This window comes from Schistosoma haematobium, chromosome 7 (genome assembly GCF_000699445.3).
Source record: "Schistosoma haematobium chromosome 7, whole genome shotgun sequence".
Taxonomy (NCBI): domain Eukaryota; kingdom Metazoa; phylum Platyhelminthes; class Trematoda; order Strigeidida; family Schistosomatidae; genus Schistosoma; species Schistosoma haematobium.
In genome coordinates this window covers 17221328-17238506 of record NC_067202.1, presented here as the reverse complement: position 1 = coordinate 17238506, position 17179 = coordinate 17221328, and the positions used below count along the sequence as shown (strand labels likewise).

General features: G+C 35.4%; 1 protein-coding gene across 1 annotated transcript in view; it reads right to left on the bottom strand.

The window, feature by feature from the left end:
- MS3_00011199 (uncharacterized protein) overlaps window positions 1-17179 on the bottom strand; it is a gene marked incomplete at its 5' end in the record, with an annotated part of 88388 nt that overhangs the window by 1445 nt on the left and 69764 nt on the right. The window contains 6 exons of the mRNA XM_051219605.1: window positions 1826-2211; window positions 5040-5289; window positions 5795-5872; window positions 9926-10086; window positions 13112-13256; window positions 15388-15601. Coding sequence (XP_051064563.1) covers window positions 1826-2211; window positions 5040-5289; window positions 5795-5872; window positions 9926-10086; window positions 13112-13256; window positions 15388-15601 — 1234 coding nt within the window. The remainder of the gene's footprint in view (window positions 1-1825; window positions 2212-5039; window positions 5290-5794; window positions 5873-9925; window positions 10087-13111; window positions 13257-15387; window positions 15602-17179) is intronic.

Here is a 17179-nt window from a genome sequence, read left to right as displayed (position 1 = left end):
CACCTATGCAATCTTTCATACTTCTTTGCATATATATATGTCCGTTTGTGTTCTATTTGGAGATTAGAGGTATAAACACTGGGTAACAAGAATAGATGGTCTTTAGCCTAGTTTTTTCTTCTTTAAATGAAAACCGTAAAGCGAAATACATTTTTAATTATGTACAAGATTTGTAATGTGAATAAGAAAGATTATTCTATCATTCAAGTGTATTGGTATACATGTATTGTATGGTGAATGTTGTTGCATCTCGAGGAGCATAATGAATCGTAACTATTGGGATCCATTTCTGGATTAGTACTATGCATATCAGTCAGTCACCAACAACCTAGAACTTCGTTCGTAAGTCGAAGTATTACTGAAGCTAATATTTTAGACACTATATTAGTCAAACTGATTCCTCTTTGATTGTCACAAGAGGACTTTTGTCCTTTCTTATAGACTGGCACAATCAGTGATTGTGACCAGTCAGATGGGATTACGTCCAGTTCCGAGGTTCTACCTAAGACCTCAGTCAATCTCACTGCTAATACTAGACCACCATCCTTAAAAATCTCAGGAGTAAACCTGTCAGGGCCTGCTGCTCTCCCTCGCTTCAGATTTCCTATAGCTTTTTCAACTTCGTAAAGAGTTGGAGGACTTACATCAACTTGCCATTCAATTCGACTGGAGATTGTGGGAAACCGAAGTGTGGCTGAAGGGCAGTTGAACTGATCCCTAAAGTGTTCTGCCCATCGATCCAATCTTCTAGATTGAGAATGTATAATATGTCCATCTTTTTCCGAGATAGTTTCGCTAACAGTTGGGTCCCGAATACCAATTTCCTTAACTAGTCTGAACAGTTGTCTGTTGTTGCCTGTTGCCTCTGCCTTTTCCATCTCTCTCGCTTTCGCTACCCACCACTGTTCACGATCATTGCGTAGACTTCTTATCAGCTTGTGCTTAAGTTGACTCCGCTCTTCGTCATGTTCAGAGCCAGATGGGATGGGTTTTCGATCATCTATCAATGCGGTACATGCTACTGAGATCCAGTGTTTTTGCTTAACCTTGTACTTTACCTTACTACCAGATATCACTGCTGTTTCCATAGCTTTTCGGATGTCATTCCACGCTGCCTCGGGGTGAGCAACACTAATACTATATATATATTTCTTATTGTATAACTACTGAGTAACTAGATTATGCATATTTACATTCATTTGACCTATAATTTATTATTATACGATTTACCATTCTTGAGTTATGCCAAGTCTATTAATTACAGTCTTCCATATTCACAGCCATTTTTGGCTAGATCTTGTACAAATGTTATTTTCTATTTTATGGCGTGATGCGGTCTATTTGGCTGGTATATAAACCAACTATATCTGAAATAAATGATTCACATAATGGAAGCTGTTAATGATGTTCTCAACTCAACTAGATCGGCTGGAAAAACAAAGAACCGATAAACACTTTAGACTACTCGTACGGGTTTTATGCGTCATTATTCCGGTCGATAAGTCCATTATTCTCTAATTGGCGTTATCATTACGTTATATATATTAGATGGTGGTTGGAGGTAGTCGACAGGAAACCCTGAACCCAGGTTTCGTGCTATTTGGCACTCGTCAGCTAAGTGTACCTGTAATCTTGAGGGAACTGATGCTCCCTGACGGATTCGATCCCGTCTCACTTAGCTTCGCGGTCAAAGACGTTACAAGGACTTGACAAACATGACATTGGTCACCACCCAGTGATCAATCAATTGTGATATATATATATATATATATATATATATATATATATTGATAGGGGCACACGACCCACCAATTATAACACTTACCACAACAGCAATATCACGATATTTTAATGTGGACATATGAGCTTTTGTAGTTTTAGCACTAACTATACAATAATTATCATCTTGATTAGTATTATGTAATTCTGTAGAATTATTATTTAAAATATTACGTGAACTTTTTAACATGGATTGTTTTTCATGTTTTAATGGTTTGTTTAAATTGGATTTTGTTAAATTGTTGATTGATTCCAAATGATCATTTGTTTGTATCATAAGTTCAGAGAATTTGACACCTTCCCATGTTCGTTTACCACGATCTAGATCTTCTTTAGCATTTGAAGATATTTGATTATCATTTAAATGAGTTAATGATTTATCTAATATATGAATCATTAATTTCTTTGGTTTAGGAGGATCATGATCATTGTCTAAGAAAAAAAGAACAGATAGATTTGATAGTAAGAATTCAATATTAGGATTTAGGCTTATTGCTTTTTAGTTTTATTGCCTTTCAACAGACTTATTGGAAGTAGTAGGATGTAAAGGGATAGGTACTCCAGCCAATAAAGCTCAATTAGATCATCATGATAGGCAATATCTATCACGAAGTCAATGTGGCAGTTACAGCGGGGGAGAATAGGTCTGAACTACTGTGATCAATTATAGAAGATAGAACAATCTTTGACACATATATCCAATTATCGACATTTCTGAAGACTTACATTAATAAACATATGGATACTTTTGACTGTGACTATTTCACTCAACCAGTAATTCTTCACAGGTCTTTGTTAGTGTATTCCTCCAGAAAAAACATTCCTGACCGTTGTTACCACCTTGACGTGGTAGTCGGGCTTGCCTATCGTGATGAAGCAATCGAACTATACTGGCTGGAACAGTCGTTTCTCAACGTCCTACCATGCCAGACAGGTCGTTTGAAGAGCTGTAAGTCTAAAAGCAACAAACCTAAGGTCCGAAGGCGAAGTCGTACTGCTGACTGTACAGAGGTGTGATGGCAGTAAGGTGTTTCTTTCGGACAACCATCATGACAGCGATGCTGCCTTCCGTTGAGGAGAAGTGGGATTAGAAAAGGTCGACCCTGAAAATGCACACTTCACCTTATCTCACGGATATCCGTCTCCGGCGGTAATTTCTCAACACGTACGGAGCTAACACGAAAATCACTCATAAAAAGGTCGTGTGTGACCGACCTCAAGCAGTTGTCCCTTGAGCTCTGAGGTCACTAAGACTATCTCTAACCGAATTTCCTTCTCAGGTACCTCCATAAGAACCCTTCCACGGTGTGGGTAACCGGGAGGTGATAACCGCCCTCATACCTCTAACAGCAATCGACAGGTAAAGCATTCCTCATCCAAGCTATTGTATAACTTCAGCATAGTAGCGTGGTATTAATAAATGAATCGCTATACTCTTACCTACCCTATTAATAAGAAATCATCCTAATTCTGTTATTATCTGGATTTGTCGCACATGTTTACACTACACAAATACTTACATTCGTAAACTTCTGATAAGAATAACAGGATTCTAGATGAATGATCAAAAATATCTTTGTAACTCATATGATCACAAGACCACACCATGACACCATCTGTAAACCTCAATAGATATACAATCAACACATTGTTCATATAAAGCTGTATAAAACATCCATCATGAACTCATTTATAGTTTATGAACAGTAAAATATAAAACAATAATCGATTATCAGTATAGGGGCTGTGCAAATTATTAAGTTTTGATCGAAATCATGAACCGATTGATTTTAGACCACCGTTGGAAACCTGGAAAGCCGTTTCGTCCTACTTTGGGACTCCTCACTAGTGACTAGCTTCGTGAGGGAATTCTCAGAGTTCTAGTGAGAAGCCGTGACCAGTGGAGCTAATCCGTGGCGAGTAGAGACAGGTATCTACCCCAGTACAATGGAAGATCATCGCGCAATTTCGTGGATTGGTCGATGTTAGACACTAACACCATCGGATGCCGGCTCAGTGAAGGCCCTGGGTTTGAATCCCGCAGGCGGGATTGTGGATGCGCACTGCTGAGTAGTACCAAAATAAGACGAAACGGCCTTCCAGTGCTTCCATGTTTCCAATGGTAGTCTAACATCAATCGGTTCATGATCTCAATCAAAAACTTAATAATCGATTAGTCAAAAAGATTAACTTCCATTTAGAATGCTTTTTTCTTAAAAGATGACACTCTGAACTTTGATAATTATTTGATTGGTCTGATGTAAGAATCAATCAAAATATTTAAACCGTTCGATATCAATTCAGTCGTTTGAGAATTAATTACTCACCGTAAAACTTCCAAATTTCGAGTTCAATCATTAATGGCATTCTACATGCTCTTTGTTTAAAGGGCTCTATATTAGGACAAAACAATTATTCAGTGATTCCCAGTTCCCCATAGTTGTCTAACCAAATAGAAGTTCATGATGATGATGATGATGATTGTTATATCCTAGTCCAGATTAAATTACGAGTAACTTTTGAGACTAATATTATCTATATATTCTTATAATGTAACTATCCAGTAATTAGATTATGCATATCTATAGTCCCCTTATTATAAACTTCGTTTTGACTTATAGATTATTATTATTATACGATTTACCATTCTTGAGTTATGTCCAGTCTTTCAATTACTATCTCCCACATTCACTTACATTACGGAAATCACCAAACTTCATGATGAGACAAGCCCTAACTTGTAATCATGAAGGGAAGCAGAAAAGAGGAAGGCCAAAGAACACATTACGTCGGGAAATAGAAAGCAGATATGAAAAGGATGAATAACAACTGGAAAGAGCAGGGTTGGATGGAGAATGCTGTTGAGTGGTTTATGCTCCTTCACGAGGAGTAACAGGCTTAGGTAAGTAAGTAAGTAGGTACATTCATAGCCACTTTTAGCTATATCTTGTACAAATGTTATTCTCTGTTTTATGGTACGTTGCGGTCTGTTTGATTAATATATAAACTCATTATATCTGACATAAATGATATGCATAGTGAAGGCTGTGATTAGCATTCTTGACTCAACAGAATAGGCTAGACAAACAACCGACCAATAAGATATTAGGCTGATCAGACCGGTCAGACATGAATGAATAAGTTGTATTTTGATTGGCTAATAAATGACATGACAACTAGCTGGGCTATAAAAATAAAATTCTATTTCGAAAAAAAAATACTTTTTTTAAAATTTTTTTCTTTTCATGATCCAAAATTACCTGGATGATCAATTTGATCTGATCCAATTAAACTATCTAATCGAATAAATAAATAATCCGTTAAATGAGATAAACGTTGATTAAATAATTGTCTACCTTTATGAATAATTTGTAATTTAATTCTTTTTAATTTATTTAATAATTTAATAAAATTTAATTGACGTTCATTTTCTTGTTTTAATAAAATCATTAATTGATATTGATTTTTTAAATGACAAAGTTCTAATTGAAGTTGATTATTATATTTTATCTATAATGAAAAGATGGATATCATTGAATAATAAAAATAATAATAATACCTCTATATTTATAACATCTAGGAGAGTTGGGAAACTCCCAATTGATTGATCATATAGTGCATGCCAGTATCGAGTCACCTAGACTGATGGCCAAGTTGCAACTTGATCGATAGGATTCATTCTGCACTAAGAAGGATTTGATACATTGATGACATTGATCATCATCCAATAATCAATTAATTGTGATTACATCTCAGTTCTACAGGAGGTCAGTCACGGCCAGGATAACTCAGTGGTAATGTCTCTGACTATGAAGCTGGGTGACATGGGATCAAATCCGTCAGCGAGCATCAATTCCCTCAAACCCTGGTCCAGGGTTTCCTGTGAACTATCTCCAAACACCATCTAAGAGTTGGAAAGTTATCATTCCAAATCAATGGTATACATGAGCTCCAGGATCTTGAAGGAACAAATAGTGTATAAACCAATCGTTGTTCACTGCCTTGTGGATCAGACCTTTAGGTTGAAGGCTCCAGGAGTGACCCTCGGTCTGGGCACTCGGGCAGTATCAAAACCCACACATGAATCAAGTGACTTATGTAGCGCATATGTATTCGGTGCCATTTTGTACCAATATTTATGTGTTCAAACAAATAAATGAAAGAAAAAAATGTTTATCATCATTTATCACTCAGTAATGAATAGTGTAAATCAATTTCTATAGAGTAAACTATAATATCGGAATTAGTTTAAATGATTCAATGTTAGTTAGTTGAACGCAGTTAAGAATTAAGAGAGAACCAATTCTCTTGTGAGATTCTCCGGACCATCGACAACTGGTGTTGCAGTTATAAATGTTCTATATTTTATCTTTGTTTTAACAGAGTAATTATGTATGCATTTTGTATAAAATATTCACGCGTTTTTTTAAAAGCTCACAATTCATCATGATGCTGAATACTATAGAATATAAGTGGAAACACCGGTGAAACTATAATTACTTGTATAAGGGTTGTGGAGATTACTAAATTCTTGATTGAGATCATGAACCGAATCGAATCCCGCGAGCGGGATCGTGGATGCGCACTGCTGAGGAGTCCCACAATAGGACGAAACGGCCGTCCAGTGCTTCCAGGTTTCCAAAGGTGGTCTAACATCAATCGGTTCATGATCTCAATCGAGAAGCTATAATTTGTGGATGACATTTAAGCGACTCTAAAGTGTCATTGAGAATGTCCATCTATTAACTACGATTAGATAAGAGTTATAAACCTGTATGAAGAATAAAGATTATGATTTACAGTTGATGGTTAGATGTTTAGAATTAGATTTGTGGTTTTCCATCACGAATTGACATCAGCTATAATGCCAAGACTCTATTTACCTAAATGGTTGTGTGAATTTCACGCCAAAATCTAAGTCTTTTTATCCTAAATCTGATTGGTTTGTCCATAAATTATAGTCTCGCCGAAAAGCCATAATAATCAGGTTATTTTTCTTGTCTATTTTATTGAGAAACAATAGATGAATACCGTAGGTTTCATGCATTGAATATTTTACATACTGTATGGTCAATAACGTGGTCAATAACGTTTACAGTTAAAGCTAAATGTCAGATAAACAATATTGGAATATAAGTTTGTAGATTCTTCTTTGAATAGCTACAAATGAGATGTGTTAAAATAGAATTGGAAAATATAATGTAATGAAGAAAAAAAATATCGCCCGTCGGAAATCATCCATAATTCTTCATGTTATATTCCAACGAGAATAATGAATGGTCACTGTTGGGATCCATTTCTAGACTAATACTATACATACATTCTTATTGTATAATTGTTAAGTAGCTAAACTATTCATATTCTTGTTCTTCTTATTATAAGCTTTATATCGACCTATACACTATGATTATATGATTTACCATTCTTGAGTTATACCCAGTCTATCAAGTACTACCTCTCTCATTCACAGCCACTTTTGGCTAAATCTTGTACACATGTGTATTTTCTATTTTGTGGTACTATATGGTCTGTTTGTTTCAAATATAAACCCAGTATGTTTGAAATGCATGATTAAGATCATAGAGGCTGAGATTGGTGTTCTGAACTTAACAGTTAGGGCTAGGCGAGAAGCAAGACCGATAAAGACTGTAGACTGCTCGTACAGCTTTACGATTCATTGGTCTGGTCGATAAGTTACTGTTCTTTAATTGACGGTATCATTACGTTATTTATATATTGATATGGACACATGACCCACAAGTTATAACACTTCAGAAACCAGAAAATTACTGGAAATAATTTCATATATCAGCATTCTTTCGAAATCTTTTAAGAGAAATCTAGGTAATTACTGATTAGGTGTACTTTTTATCATGATTAGATAATAACCAAATTTGTTTCAAGTTTTATTTTGTTTTTAAAAGTTTGTACAACCTCACCGTTACATCGTATTCAAATAACCTTTGAAGTAAAGCACATCTTTTAAGATTTTTCCCACTTAGTTTTTTTGTTCAAAATTCAAGAGTTGAAAATTATAGAAGATAGAAAACCAGTTAAGTTGTTTTTGATGGAGTTTTGTTCTATGAACTGGATGGTTGGGTCGTGGAGCTTTCATAGTTATTCTAAACGACATCATCAGCACAAACTTCAGGTAGAAGTAAGGTGTTCGAATTTCTCCACATATATGACTCACAGCTTGTCCTATAGACCTGTATGTTCAATGGTTATTGTCGACCTTTAACCTATCGTTATCCACTTCTTTGTTTTGGTTATATTTCCAATTGGTTTGATTTTGTTCCTATGTTTGTCCATAATTTTCCTGATTGGTTGATAAATTGGATTGATTTCAATGTGCTTGTTGATTGTTGATCGACCTGAGTGCCAAGCTTCTAAAAATTTTCTGATGTTTTTGGAATTTTCTCTATCCAAGATTTGCACATTTTTTCCAGTCGAATGCATGTCCGCAGTTGTCCACGTGTATTGATATAAGTGAGGACATGTCATGGTGTTTGACCACTAATTGATGTTCATGCAGTTAAGCTGTCGATATCTAAGTTTTTTGTATATGAGACATATCATTACGTTATTTCAATTAGAATTATAGAATAAATTGAAAACTATAAAAATCTATGCGATTTGTTAAACTTTGTATATGAGAAGTCTTCTAATTCAACGTTATTTTTTATATCTGGTTGATCACTGCATATTATGTCGGAATCGTTTATTATTTTTATACTCATAAACGATGAACCACTGTAATTACCACCACGCGAAAGTAAGAACACAAAAGCTGGTACAAAGATTGTTTTCCACTTGATGGGGTTTTTGAAAATATGCCCAACCATCCTCCTTTACCTAGGCGTGAACCAGGCGGTAAGTGTAGAAGAGCTTCTGGATGATTTGGTGTGCACATGAAGGAATTGGTAATTTGTCGGTGGCCATCATCTGAAGTATCATTATTATTAGATCTCACGTATTAGTTGATGGCATACATACGAAGAAGGTGTTGTCAAAATACACCCGGCAAAATCCTTTCAACGAATCGCGAGCATATAACTTTTTCTCATCCACTGACATTTTTACGTCAATAGCTCTAGAAGAGCTACAGTCACCTTTCTCGTTCCAGTCTCCTAGTTTGTCCATGTCGTCCCATGATATCCCCATGCCCATCGTTGTACATTTCGAATTTAGCGTTTAGATCAAGATGGTGAGATCATTTTCGGCGCTTCGCTATGATTGATTGCAACCCCTCGTAAAATTTATCTTTATTGTCGTCGTCGCTTTCATAGGCGGGTGCATAACATTAAATAACATTCATCATGATTCCTTCCTTTGTTTTAAAGGTTGCTTTGATGATCCTGGATCCACGAGATCCCCACTTGATAAGTGCATTACGTGCTTCTTCGGACAGCATCAGAACAACTCCCTAGGTGCGTGGTGCATTTTCCTCTTCGTGATAGGAGTTCAGCAGCATCTCTCTCATATCTGGTCTTTGCTGTCCAACTTGAGTTCAATGCGTTTCGCTGATTCCGGGAACCGTCAAGTTGTATCTTCTGATTTCCGCAGCTATTTGATTCATCCTCTCCGTTTCCAACATTATTCGAACATTCCATGTTCCTACATTAAGTATTGCTGCGGTTGTTAGAAGAAGAACCAGTCTCGTGACTTTCGGAGAATCTCGGCTTTTACCATAAGGTTTCACCATTTTTCTGAAGATCCTTCAAATCGGAGAGCAGAGTCTAAATGGTTCAAATTATTTATTCCGGTTAGCGTTTTTTCAGCAAGATTGTTTTCCACTGGATAGGGTTGTTGAAAACATACCCAACCATCCTTCTTTACCTAGGCTTGAACCAGGCGGAAACTGTAGAAGAGCTGCTGGAGGGGTCGGTGTTTACATGAAGGACTTGGAAATTTGTCGGTGGCCATCATCTGAAGTATCATTATTATTAGATCTCGTGTATTAGTTGATGGTATACATACAAAGAAGGTGTTGTCAAAATACACCCGGCAAAATATTTTCAACAAATCATGAGCGTATCAACTTTTCTCATCCACTGACATTTTTATGTCAGTAACTCTTTGAAGAGTTACAAGACAGATTAATAATCACATTGAATATTAAATGAAAAACCATTTATTAACTTACACGTAATTCATTTAATTGATTTAAATCAAATTCTATTCTATTCTGATGGATATTCATCTCTTGTAATATATACAATTTAATTTCATTAACTATTTGTTCAAATAATAAACATGGTAACTGACTTGCTAATTGTTCAATGTTATCCAATTGTTCAGAAAATTCTAAACAATAGAGAGAATATATATATATATATATATATATATATAGTCATTAGTAAATGGTACGTTGCTGCTGAAGAGCCCCATACTAGGACGAAATGGCCGTCCAATGCTTCCATCTTTTCAACGGCGGTCTAGCATTCAATTCAATTAGCTCCTCGATAGGTTTCACTTTCAAAAATACATATTTGTACGAATATATTAAACTATTAAACTAACCAAGTTACTATGAGTTCATAACATCTATCGAATAGATTACGCAATATAATAAGTAAACGTTACAAATCGATAGTGTAATGACAGGTTTATTAGTTGTAATAAGAATAATAAAAGCTTGAATCAGTATTTCACAATAGCAGATAGGTCAACGATTCGGAACATAAGACATTGAGATAACATTCACTAAAAATTAAAACGATTACGTAATAATATGTGTTCAGACAGAAGGAACTGTACAGCATATATTTTAAAAAAGTGAAGTGAATCAAAGCAAACGAACACAGAGTATGCGTAATAATCATGAACAAAACCATTCATTAAGGCATAATTGAGCAAGAAAGAGATAAGGGTGTCATAAATGTCTTATGAATATAAAGATTTAGATTGTTAGCTCGAATCCCAATAGCTTCTGCTATGTATAACAGACGAAATCGAACCCCATTAGGGAAGTTAGTAGGAATATGATAAATCACTTTAAATGAGATATTTCCTTCTACTACATGATCGCTATCGATCAGGTATGGTAGAACAGAGCTGCATATTGTTTTAACGATACTCCTTCCTAACCACGATGAGAGCTATTCACTAATTCATTGACTCAGTTGTCTAACAGTACATCTGATATAGCTTCCTCCACATCAACAACTGAATTTGTAGATACACATGGAAGTGGCACAACCAGGTAACTTATTCTTCGGTTGAGAAATCACTATAAATCGGCTGAAGAACGACAAACAGAGAGTAGCTGCGATAAGCGTTCTCTTCATTGCTTTGGTCAGGCTATCCCGTAGTACATTACTAGCTATGTCTCCGCTGGATTGTAGCTTCCGGAAGAAAGGCTTCTTACTAACCATCGATGTCGCTATTTTCCTGTTCATTATATGAGAATGCTTTTTCAGAAAACCTTGTGGAGAACTCATTTCAACCAATATATTATGAATAAACTCTAGTTCCTTGTTGATAGTGTCGTCTGAACATATCTTCCTACGTCTACTTGCAAAACATCTAACTAATTTCTGTAATAATGACTGGATGCAAAGCTAAAGAATTGTGTGTACTGACTTGTCGAAAAACGTTTTCTTTATACACAATTGTGCATACTTTATATCATATTTATAGAAATAATTCTTAATCGAAGATGAGTAGTGACTAGCAGTAGAATACAGGACGCGAGCTTCGTCCTATTTGGGACTCGTCAGCTGGATGTACCTGCATCCCAGAGTTGACTCGATAGCTAAATGGATAATGAGATGGTATTTGGAGCGAACGGTACTGGGTTCGAGTCCTGAACTGAAAATCAATTCTGGGATGCAGGTATATCCAGCTGACGAGTCCCAAATATTCCACATAAACTAAGATTTAAAAAGCAACATATTATCAACAATATCATCACTCATCATTCTCGACGCCATGGAATTACAGTTAACACTTCAAAATCTTTCAGAATAATCAATAAACAATGAATCTAAAATGTATATCACTTTGTTGAAGTTATTGGGATCAAATAGTAATTGTAAATCTGAACGAATAAAAATATTCACTTGTGGACTAATTCAAAACCTACAAAGGAACATTTAAAAATACCATGCTCATTATGAGCAAATGTCAACGCTGTAAATGGCAGACGTAACTCCAAAGAACTAAGCAAATGAACCAAATAATAATAGACATCGTCATTCATTCAAAAAATATTAAGTTTCTGGAGACATTTCATAAGGACAATCTTCTCTTTTAAACTATTCACTAAATCTGAGCTGTACCGATGAGCTGATGGTGAACGTGCAAATGGTTTAAAGGTCACGGCTCATTTATTAGATTAGTATTCGGAATCAACGTTGGGAATGAGGACTTGGAGTTAAGATTAAGGTCCTCATCACAAACTGATATCACTTGAACTACATACCCTTAGTCTTAGCCTACTTGTTATAAGTAGTTCATAAATATTTTAAATGGTTATTTAACCAAAGACAATCAGGGATGTGAAATTCAAAATTCAACAATCTTCACGACACTCTATAAATATGATTACCAAATATTTACTAGTGATTGATTTTAGGAGAGAATTTACTGTAGTTCTCGTGAATAGTTTTAACCAGTGGAATTCAACGATATTGGGCATTAGACGAGGATGATGAATAACGGCCTTGAAGTATAGCCAGTCAACTGAAGTTACGAATATAAACCATGAAATACTAACTCAGTCGTTTGAAGACTGAGTACTTAACGTGAAGCTCAACTTCCTGGTTTCAGTCTCTGGTGGGATCATGAATGAAGATTGTCTCGGAGTATCATACTAGGATGAAAAAGCTACTTAGTTACTCATGATTTTCATTGATTATCTAACAAGTGTCAGTATATGATGTAAAATTTTTAATTCAGTTAGGAGTTTTATTTAATAGTTCAATTCAGGAGTCAATTAAAGCTATACAATTATGGGAAACCTGGAAGCAATAGACAACCGTTTCGTCTTGTAGTATGGGACTCCTCAGCAGTGGGCATTCACGATTCAGCATGCAGGATTCGAACTCAAGACCTTCGGTCTTGTACATGAACGCTTAACCTCTAGACCATTGAGGCGGCATTCAATCGTATTAATGTCTAACTTCAAACAATCCACGAAATCGCACCACCGCCCTCCATTGTCGTGGTTGCGCATTGCTGAGGAGTTCCATACTAGGACGAGATGGCAGTTCATTGCTTTCAAATTTTCCATGGTGATCTAACTTTAATTGACTGATGAATTCAACTATTAAAATATTACTATAACTAACAGTAAAATATTTCATAAATTCAAATCATTTGTACATACCTTTTACACATGAATTACGATATAATTCTGCTTCAGTGAATAGTGTTTTTAAATTTGTAACAATAGTATTAGCAGCATCATCAAATGTGGACTTGATAAAATCTGGATGTGTTGGCTGCCGAATACCTTTTTGTCGATAATAATTCTGAATTAACAAATAAACAAGTACAATAATCTAATAAGTAGTAGTGATTGAGCAAAAGAAAATATACATATGTAAATGTATAATGTATGTAGACTATTTTTGAGCAGAGCTACATGGTAGTTAACAAGGGAATCCAGAACGTAGGTTGGTGGAGAAGATTTGTTGCTCAGATGGTTAATTTTGGTGGAGTTTTGTTCTCTGAGCTAAATTGTTTAGTTATGGAGCTTTCATCGTTTGTGCTGATAATGTCATTCAGAAGAATAATGAAAGCTCTACAATCAAACCATCCAGATCAGAGAACAAAACTCCATCAGAATGAGCGTCGTTTTTCTTTGTTTTGAACTCTTCAGATGGATGCACAAGAATGAGTCCAGGTAACCACTGTCTTATGCAAAATGGTTCATTTTAATCCATTAATAATCATTAGTATTAACGGAAGATTAACACAACCATGAAAAATCAGTTTGAACATCATGTATATACAAAAATGTAACAAAGAAGTTAAGATTTCTGTGGACAAAAACACATTCCAACTAAATCTTACTGTAAAGTTGTTTTAAACAACATTGTAGTAATTGATTATTAGTTGTCAAGTTAGAGATTTTAAGGTCATAAAGCATATTTGAACTAAAACTGCTTACTGCAAATAATCTAATGAGTAATTCTAATGAAAAAGTTATTTTATAGTACTTAAAACTAGTTGGTTACAGTGATGGACCGACTTTATATCTGATAGATCATAAAGAAGACTGAAGAAATGGTAACTTCTTGAACTAATTTTTGGATAACTATTATACATATATATCAGAAGGGGTGTTGTCGATATCCTAGTAATTTTAATAGTTGAGATTATGAGTCAATTGAAGCTAGACAACAATGGAAAACTTGGAAGCATTGGATGGCCGTTTCGTCCTAATATGGGACTCCTCAGCAGTGCGAATCCACAACCCTTCCTCGCGAGACTCGCACCCAGGACCTATCGGTCTTGCGCGCGAGTGCTTAATCTCTATACCACTGAGTCGGCATCCAACGGTGTTAATGTCTATATATATGCTTATATATGTGGTTACTGTATAGCTACTCAGTCACTGGATTGTTGTGCATATTTATTTAGATCATCATAAGCTTTTATTTAGCATATTAGCTATTCTTGGACTACTTATTATTTCTATTTATTTGTCAATCGATCATTTACTGTTTGCTTTATTCATAGTCACTTTTGGCTCGTTTATTTATAATTGTTATTTTTCATGCTATTGTGTGATGTGATCCAGTATGCTTGTATAGAAACAGATGTGTGTTTGAAATATAATGACAATAGAAATTGGACTTTGACTTTCCAGACTCAAATCAAGGCACTGAGGAAAGCTAGTAAATAGCGGATCGATAGGAATTTATCAAAGTCTACTTAAAGTCAACGATACTAGTCAGGTATATCATTCACTAAGTTTGGAACACAAGACTATAGAAGAAATAATAAATACGAAATAGACAAAATGAGAATTAGAATTCTGATTCATGACTTTACCATGTCATACTGGTCAATAGACTTAATTCACAACAATATCTACCGTAAACTTTCTATCTTCTTTCCAACTTCAAATTATCATCTGTTAATTCAATATCGTTAAATGATAGTTTTGTCGTTTTTTGTATTTATAAAATCATTTATAATCAGAAAGAGGTCTTTGTGGATATTATAGTAATTTAATGGTTGAATTCATCAGTCGACTGAAGCTATACCACTATGGAAAACCTAGAAGAATTGGGTGATCATTTCGTCCCAGTATGGAACTCCTCAGCAATGCGCAATTGCGACAATGGTGGGCGGTGGTGCGATTTCGTGGATTGTTTGAAGTTAGACATTACCACGGTTGGATACCGGCTCAATGGTCTAGAATTTAAGCGTTCGTGCACGAGACCGATAGGTCCTGGGCTTGAATCCCGCGAGGTGGGATCACGGATGCGCACTTCCGAGGAGTCCTGTACTAGGACGAAACAGCCGTTCATTGCCTTAAGGTTTTCAATGATGACCTAGATTCAACTGACTTATGAATTCAACTATACTATTTATTTCGTAGTGCAACTTATTCAAAGTTTTAATGAAATAAACAATTAATATGATTATTACTTCAGATAAATGTAATGCATTATGAAGATTTTCACGGCATATTTTTTGAATACGACCAACATATGTTACTTGTTCAATATTGATTTGTTTCATATTTGAATTAGAAATTTCAACAGAATCTTCTAAAGATGTTACATCTTTACCGAATATATCATAATATGCTTGAGGTCGATTATGTTTTACAACTGTCTTATTAGCAGTTGGATGTGGTATACTTGAACAAATGAATAGAAGAGACAAAAAAACAACTCAACAATCAATATAAAGTAACATGAACAAAACGGATTTATTTATTTGAACACATAGATATTGGTACAAGGAGGCACCAAATACATATGCACTATATAAGTCTCATTTGATTTGTGTGAGGGTTGTGATACTGCCCGGGAGCTCACATTGAAGCAGGTGGTTTTGTCAAGGGGCCACACCCGGAGCCTTTAACCTAAAGGTCTGATTCACAAGGCAGTGGAGCAACGTCAGGAGACACAGTCCCATGGTAGCCGGTGATCAACGATTGGTTCATACGCCAATTGTTCCTTCAAGGTACTGGAACCCATGTGAATCATTTGTTTGAAATAAGGGTTTTACAACTCCCCTAGGTGAACTCTTCATGTCCACTAACCCGGTTAAATCTCCGGGCATTCGCTTTTCGTTCTCTCAATTTCGTAAACAGCATCCGTGGTGCGAGAAGGTAGTGAGTAGAACTTCCCCGGCAGAGACTATACACGCATGGCCGTGTGAGAGCATTTCGAGAGCGAGAGCGGACTGTTCACACTCTTGGCCATACCAGATCATTTGGGGGCAATGAAACGGATAGGTTTATATGAATACAATGAAAGTAATAGTATACAGACGAACCAATTAAAATAGAGGAAATGAATTTTAGTTTATGTCCGATTGTTGTTTTTTATTTGATGAAAGTCCTGACGGTCAACAGACTAATTCGTTATTTTAATGATGTCATTATTTGGCACCGACAACGCTATGGATTAATAAAATCATTCATACGATGTGCATAATAGTGTTGTGTCGCGTAACAATAATGAGTGGTAATTTTTGGGATCCATTTGTGGACCAAATACCATACGTATTTTCTTATCGTATAATTATTTATTAACTAAACTATTCATATTCATGTCTCTCTTATCATAAGCTTTATTTTAACGTATGAACTGTTACTATACGATTTACAGTTCCTGAATTATTCCCTGTCTAATAATCACTACTTCCCACATTCACAGCCACATTTGGCTAAATCTTGTACAAATGTGTATTTTCTGTATTTTATAGTACGATGTGGTCTGTTTGGTTGGTATATAAACGCAGTATGTTTGAAATAAATGGTTCATATTGCAGAGACTGAGATTGGTGTTCTGGACTTAACAAGCTGGGCTAGACAGAAAGTAGGACTAATCAGGACTCTACGCTACTCGTACATGTTTTACGCGTCCTTGGTCCGATCGATAATTCACTGCCCTCTAATCGGCGGTTACAATTTATAACAAGCAAACAGGTGAATATGAATGCTTGTGAGAAGAAACAAGATGGGTACGTTTTAAGATGTCATTCTTGCTAGTTAAAAATAATCCATTAGAACAGGTTTATGTTTGTATTCTTCTAGGCTTAATTTGAGATAAAAAGATGTTACAGTTTGTCTTTTTATATGAATGTAACCAAAGTGATTTCTGTGCAATGGTACCATTACTGCTGAAGAGTACGCATTGATATCTTTAGGTTTGGATGTATTGAAAAGTTTTAGAAATAACTGAAACTATCTTCAAAAAGTAAAAAT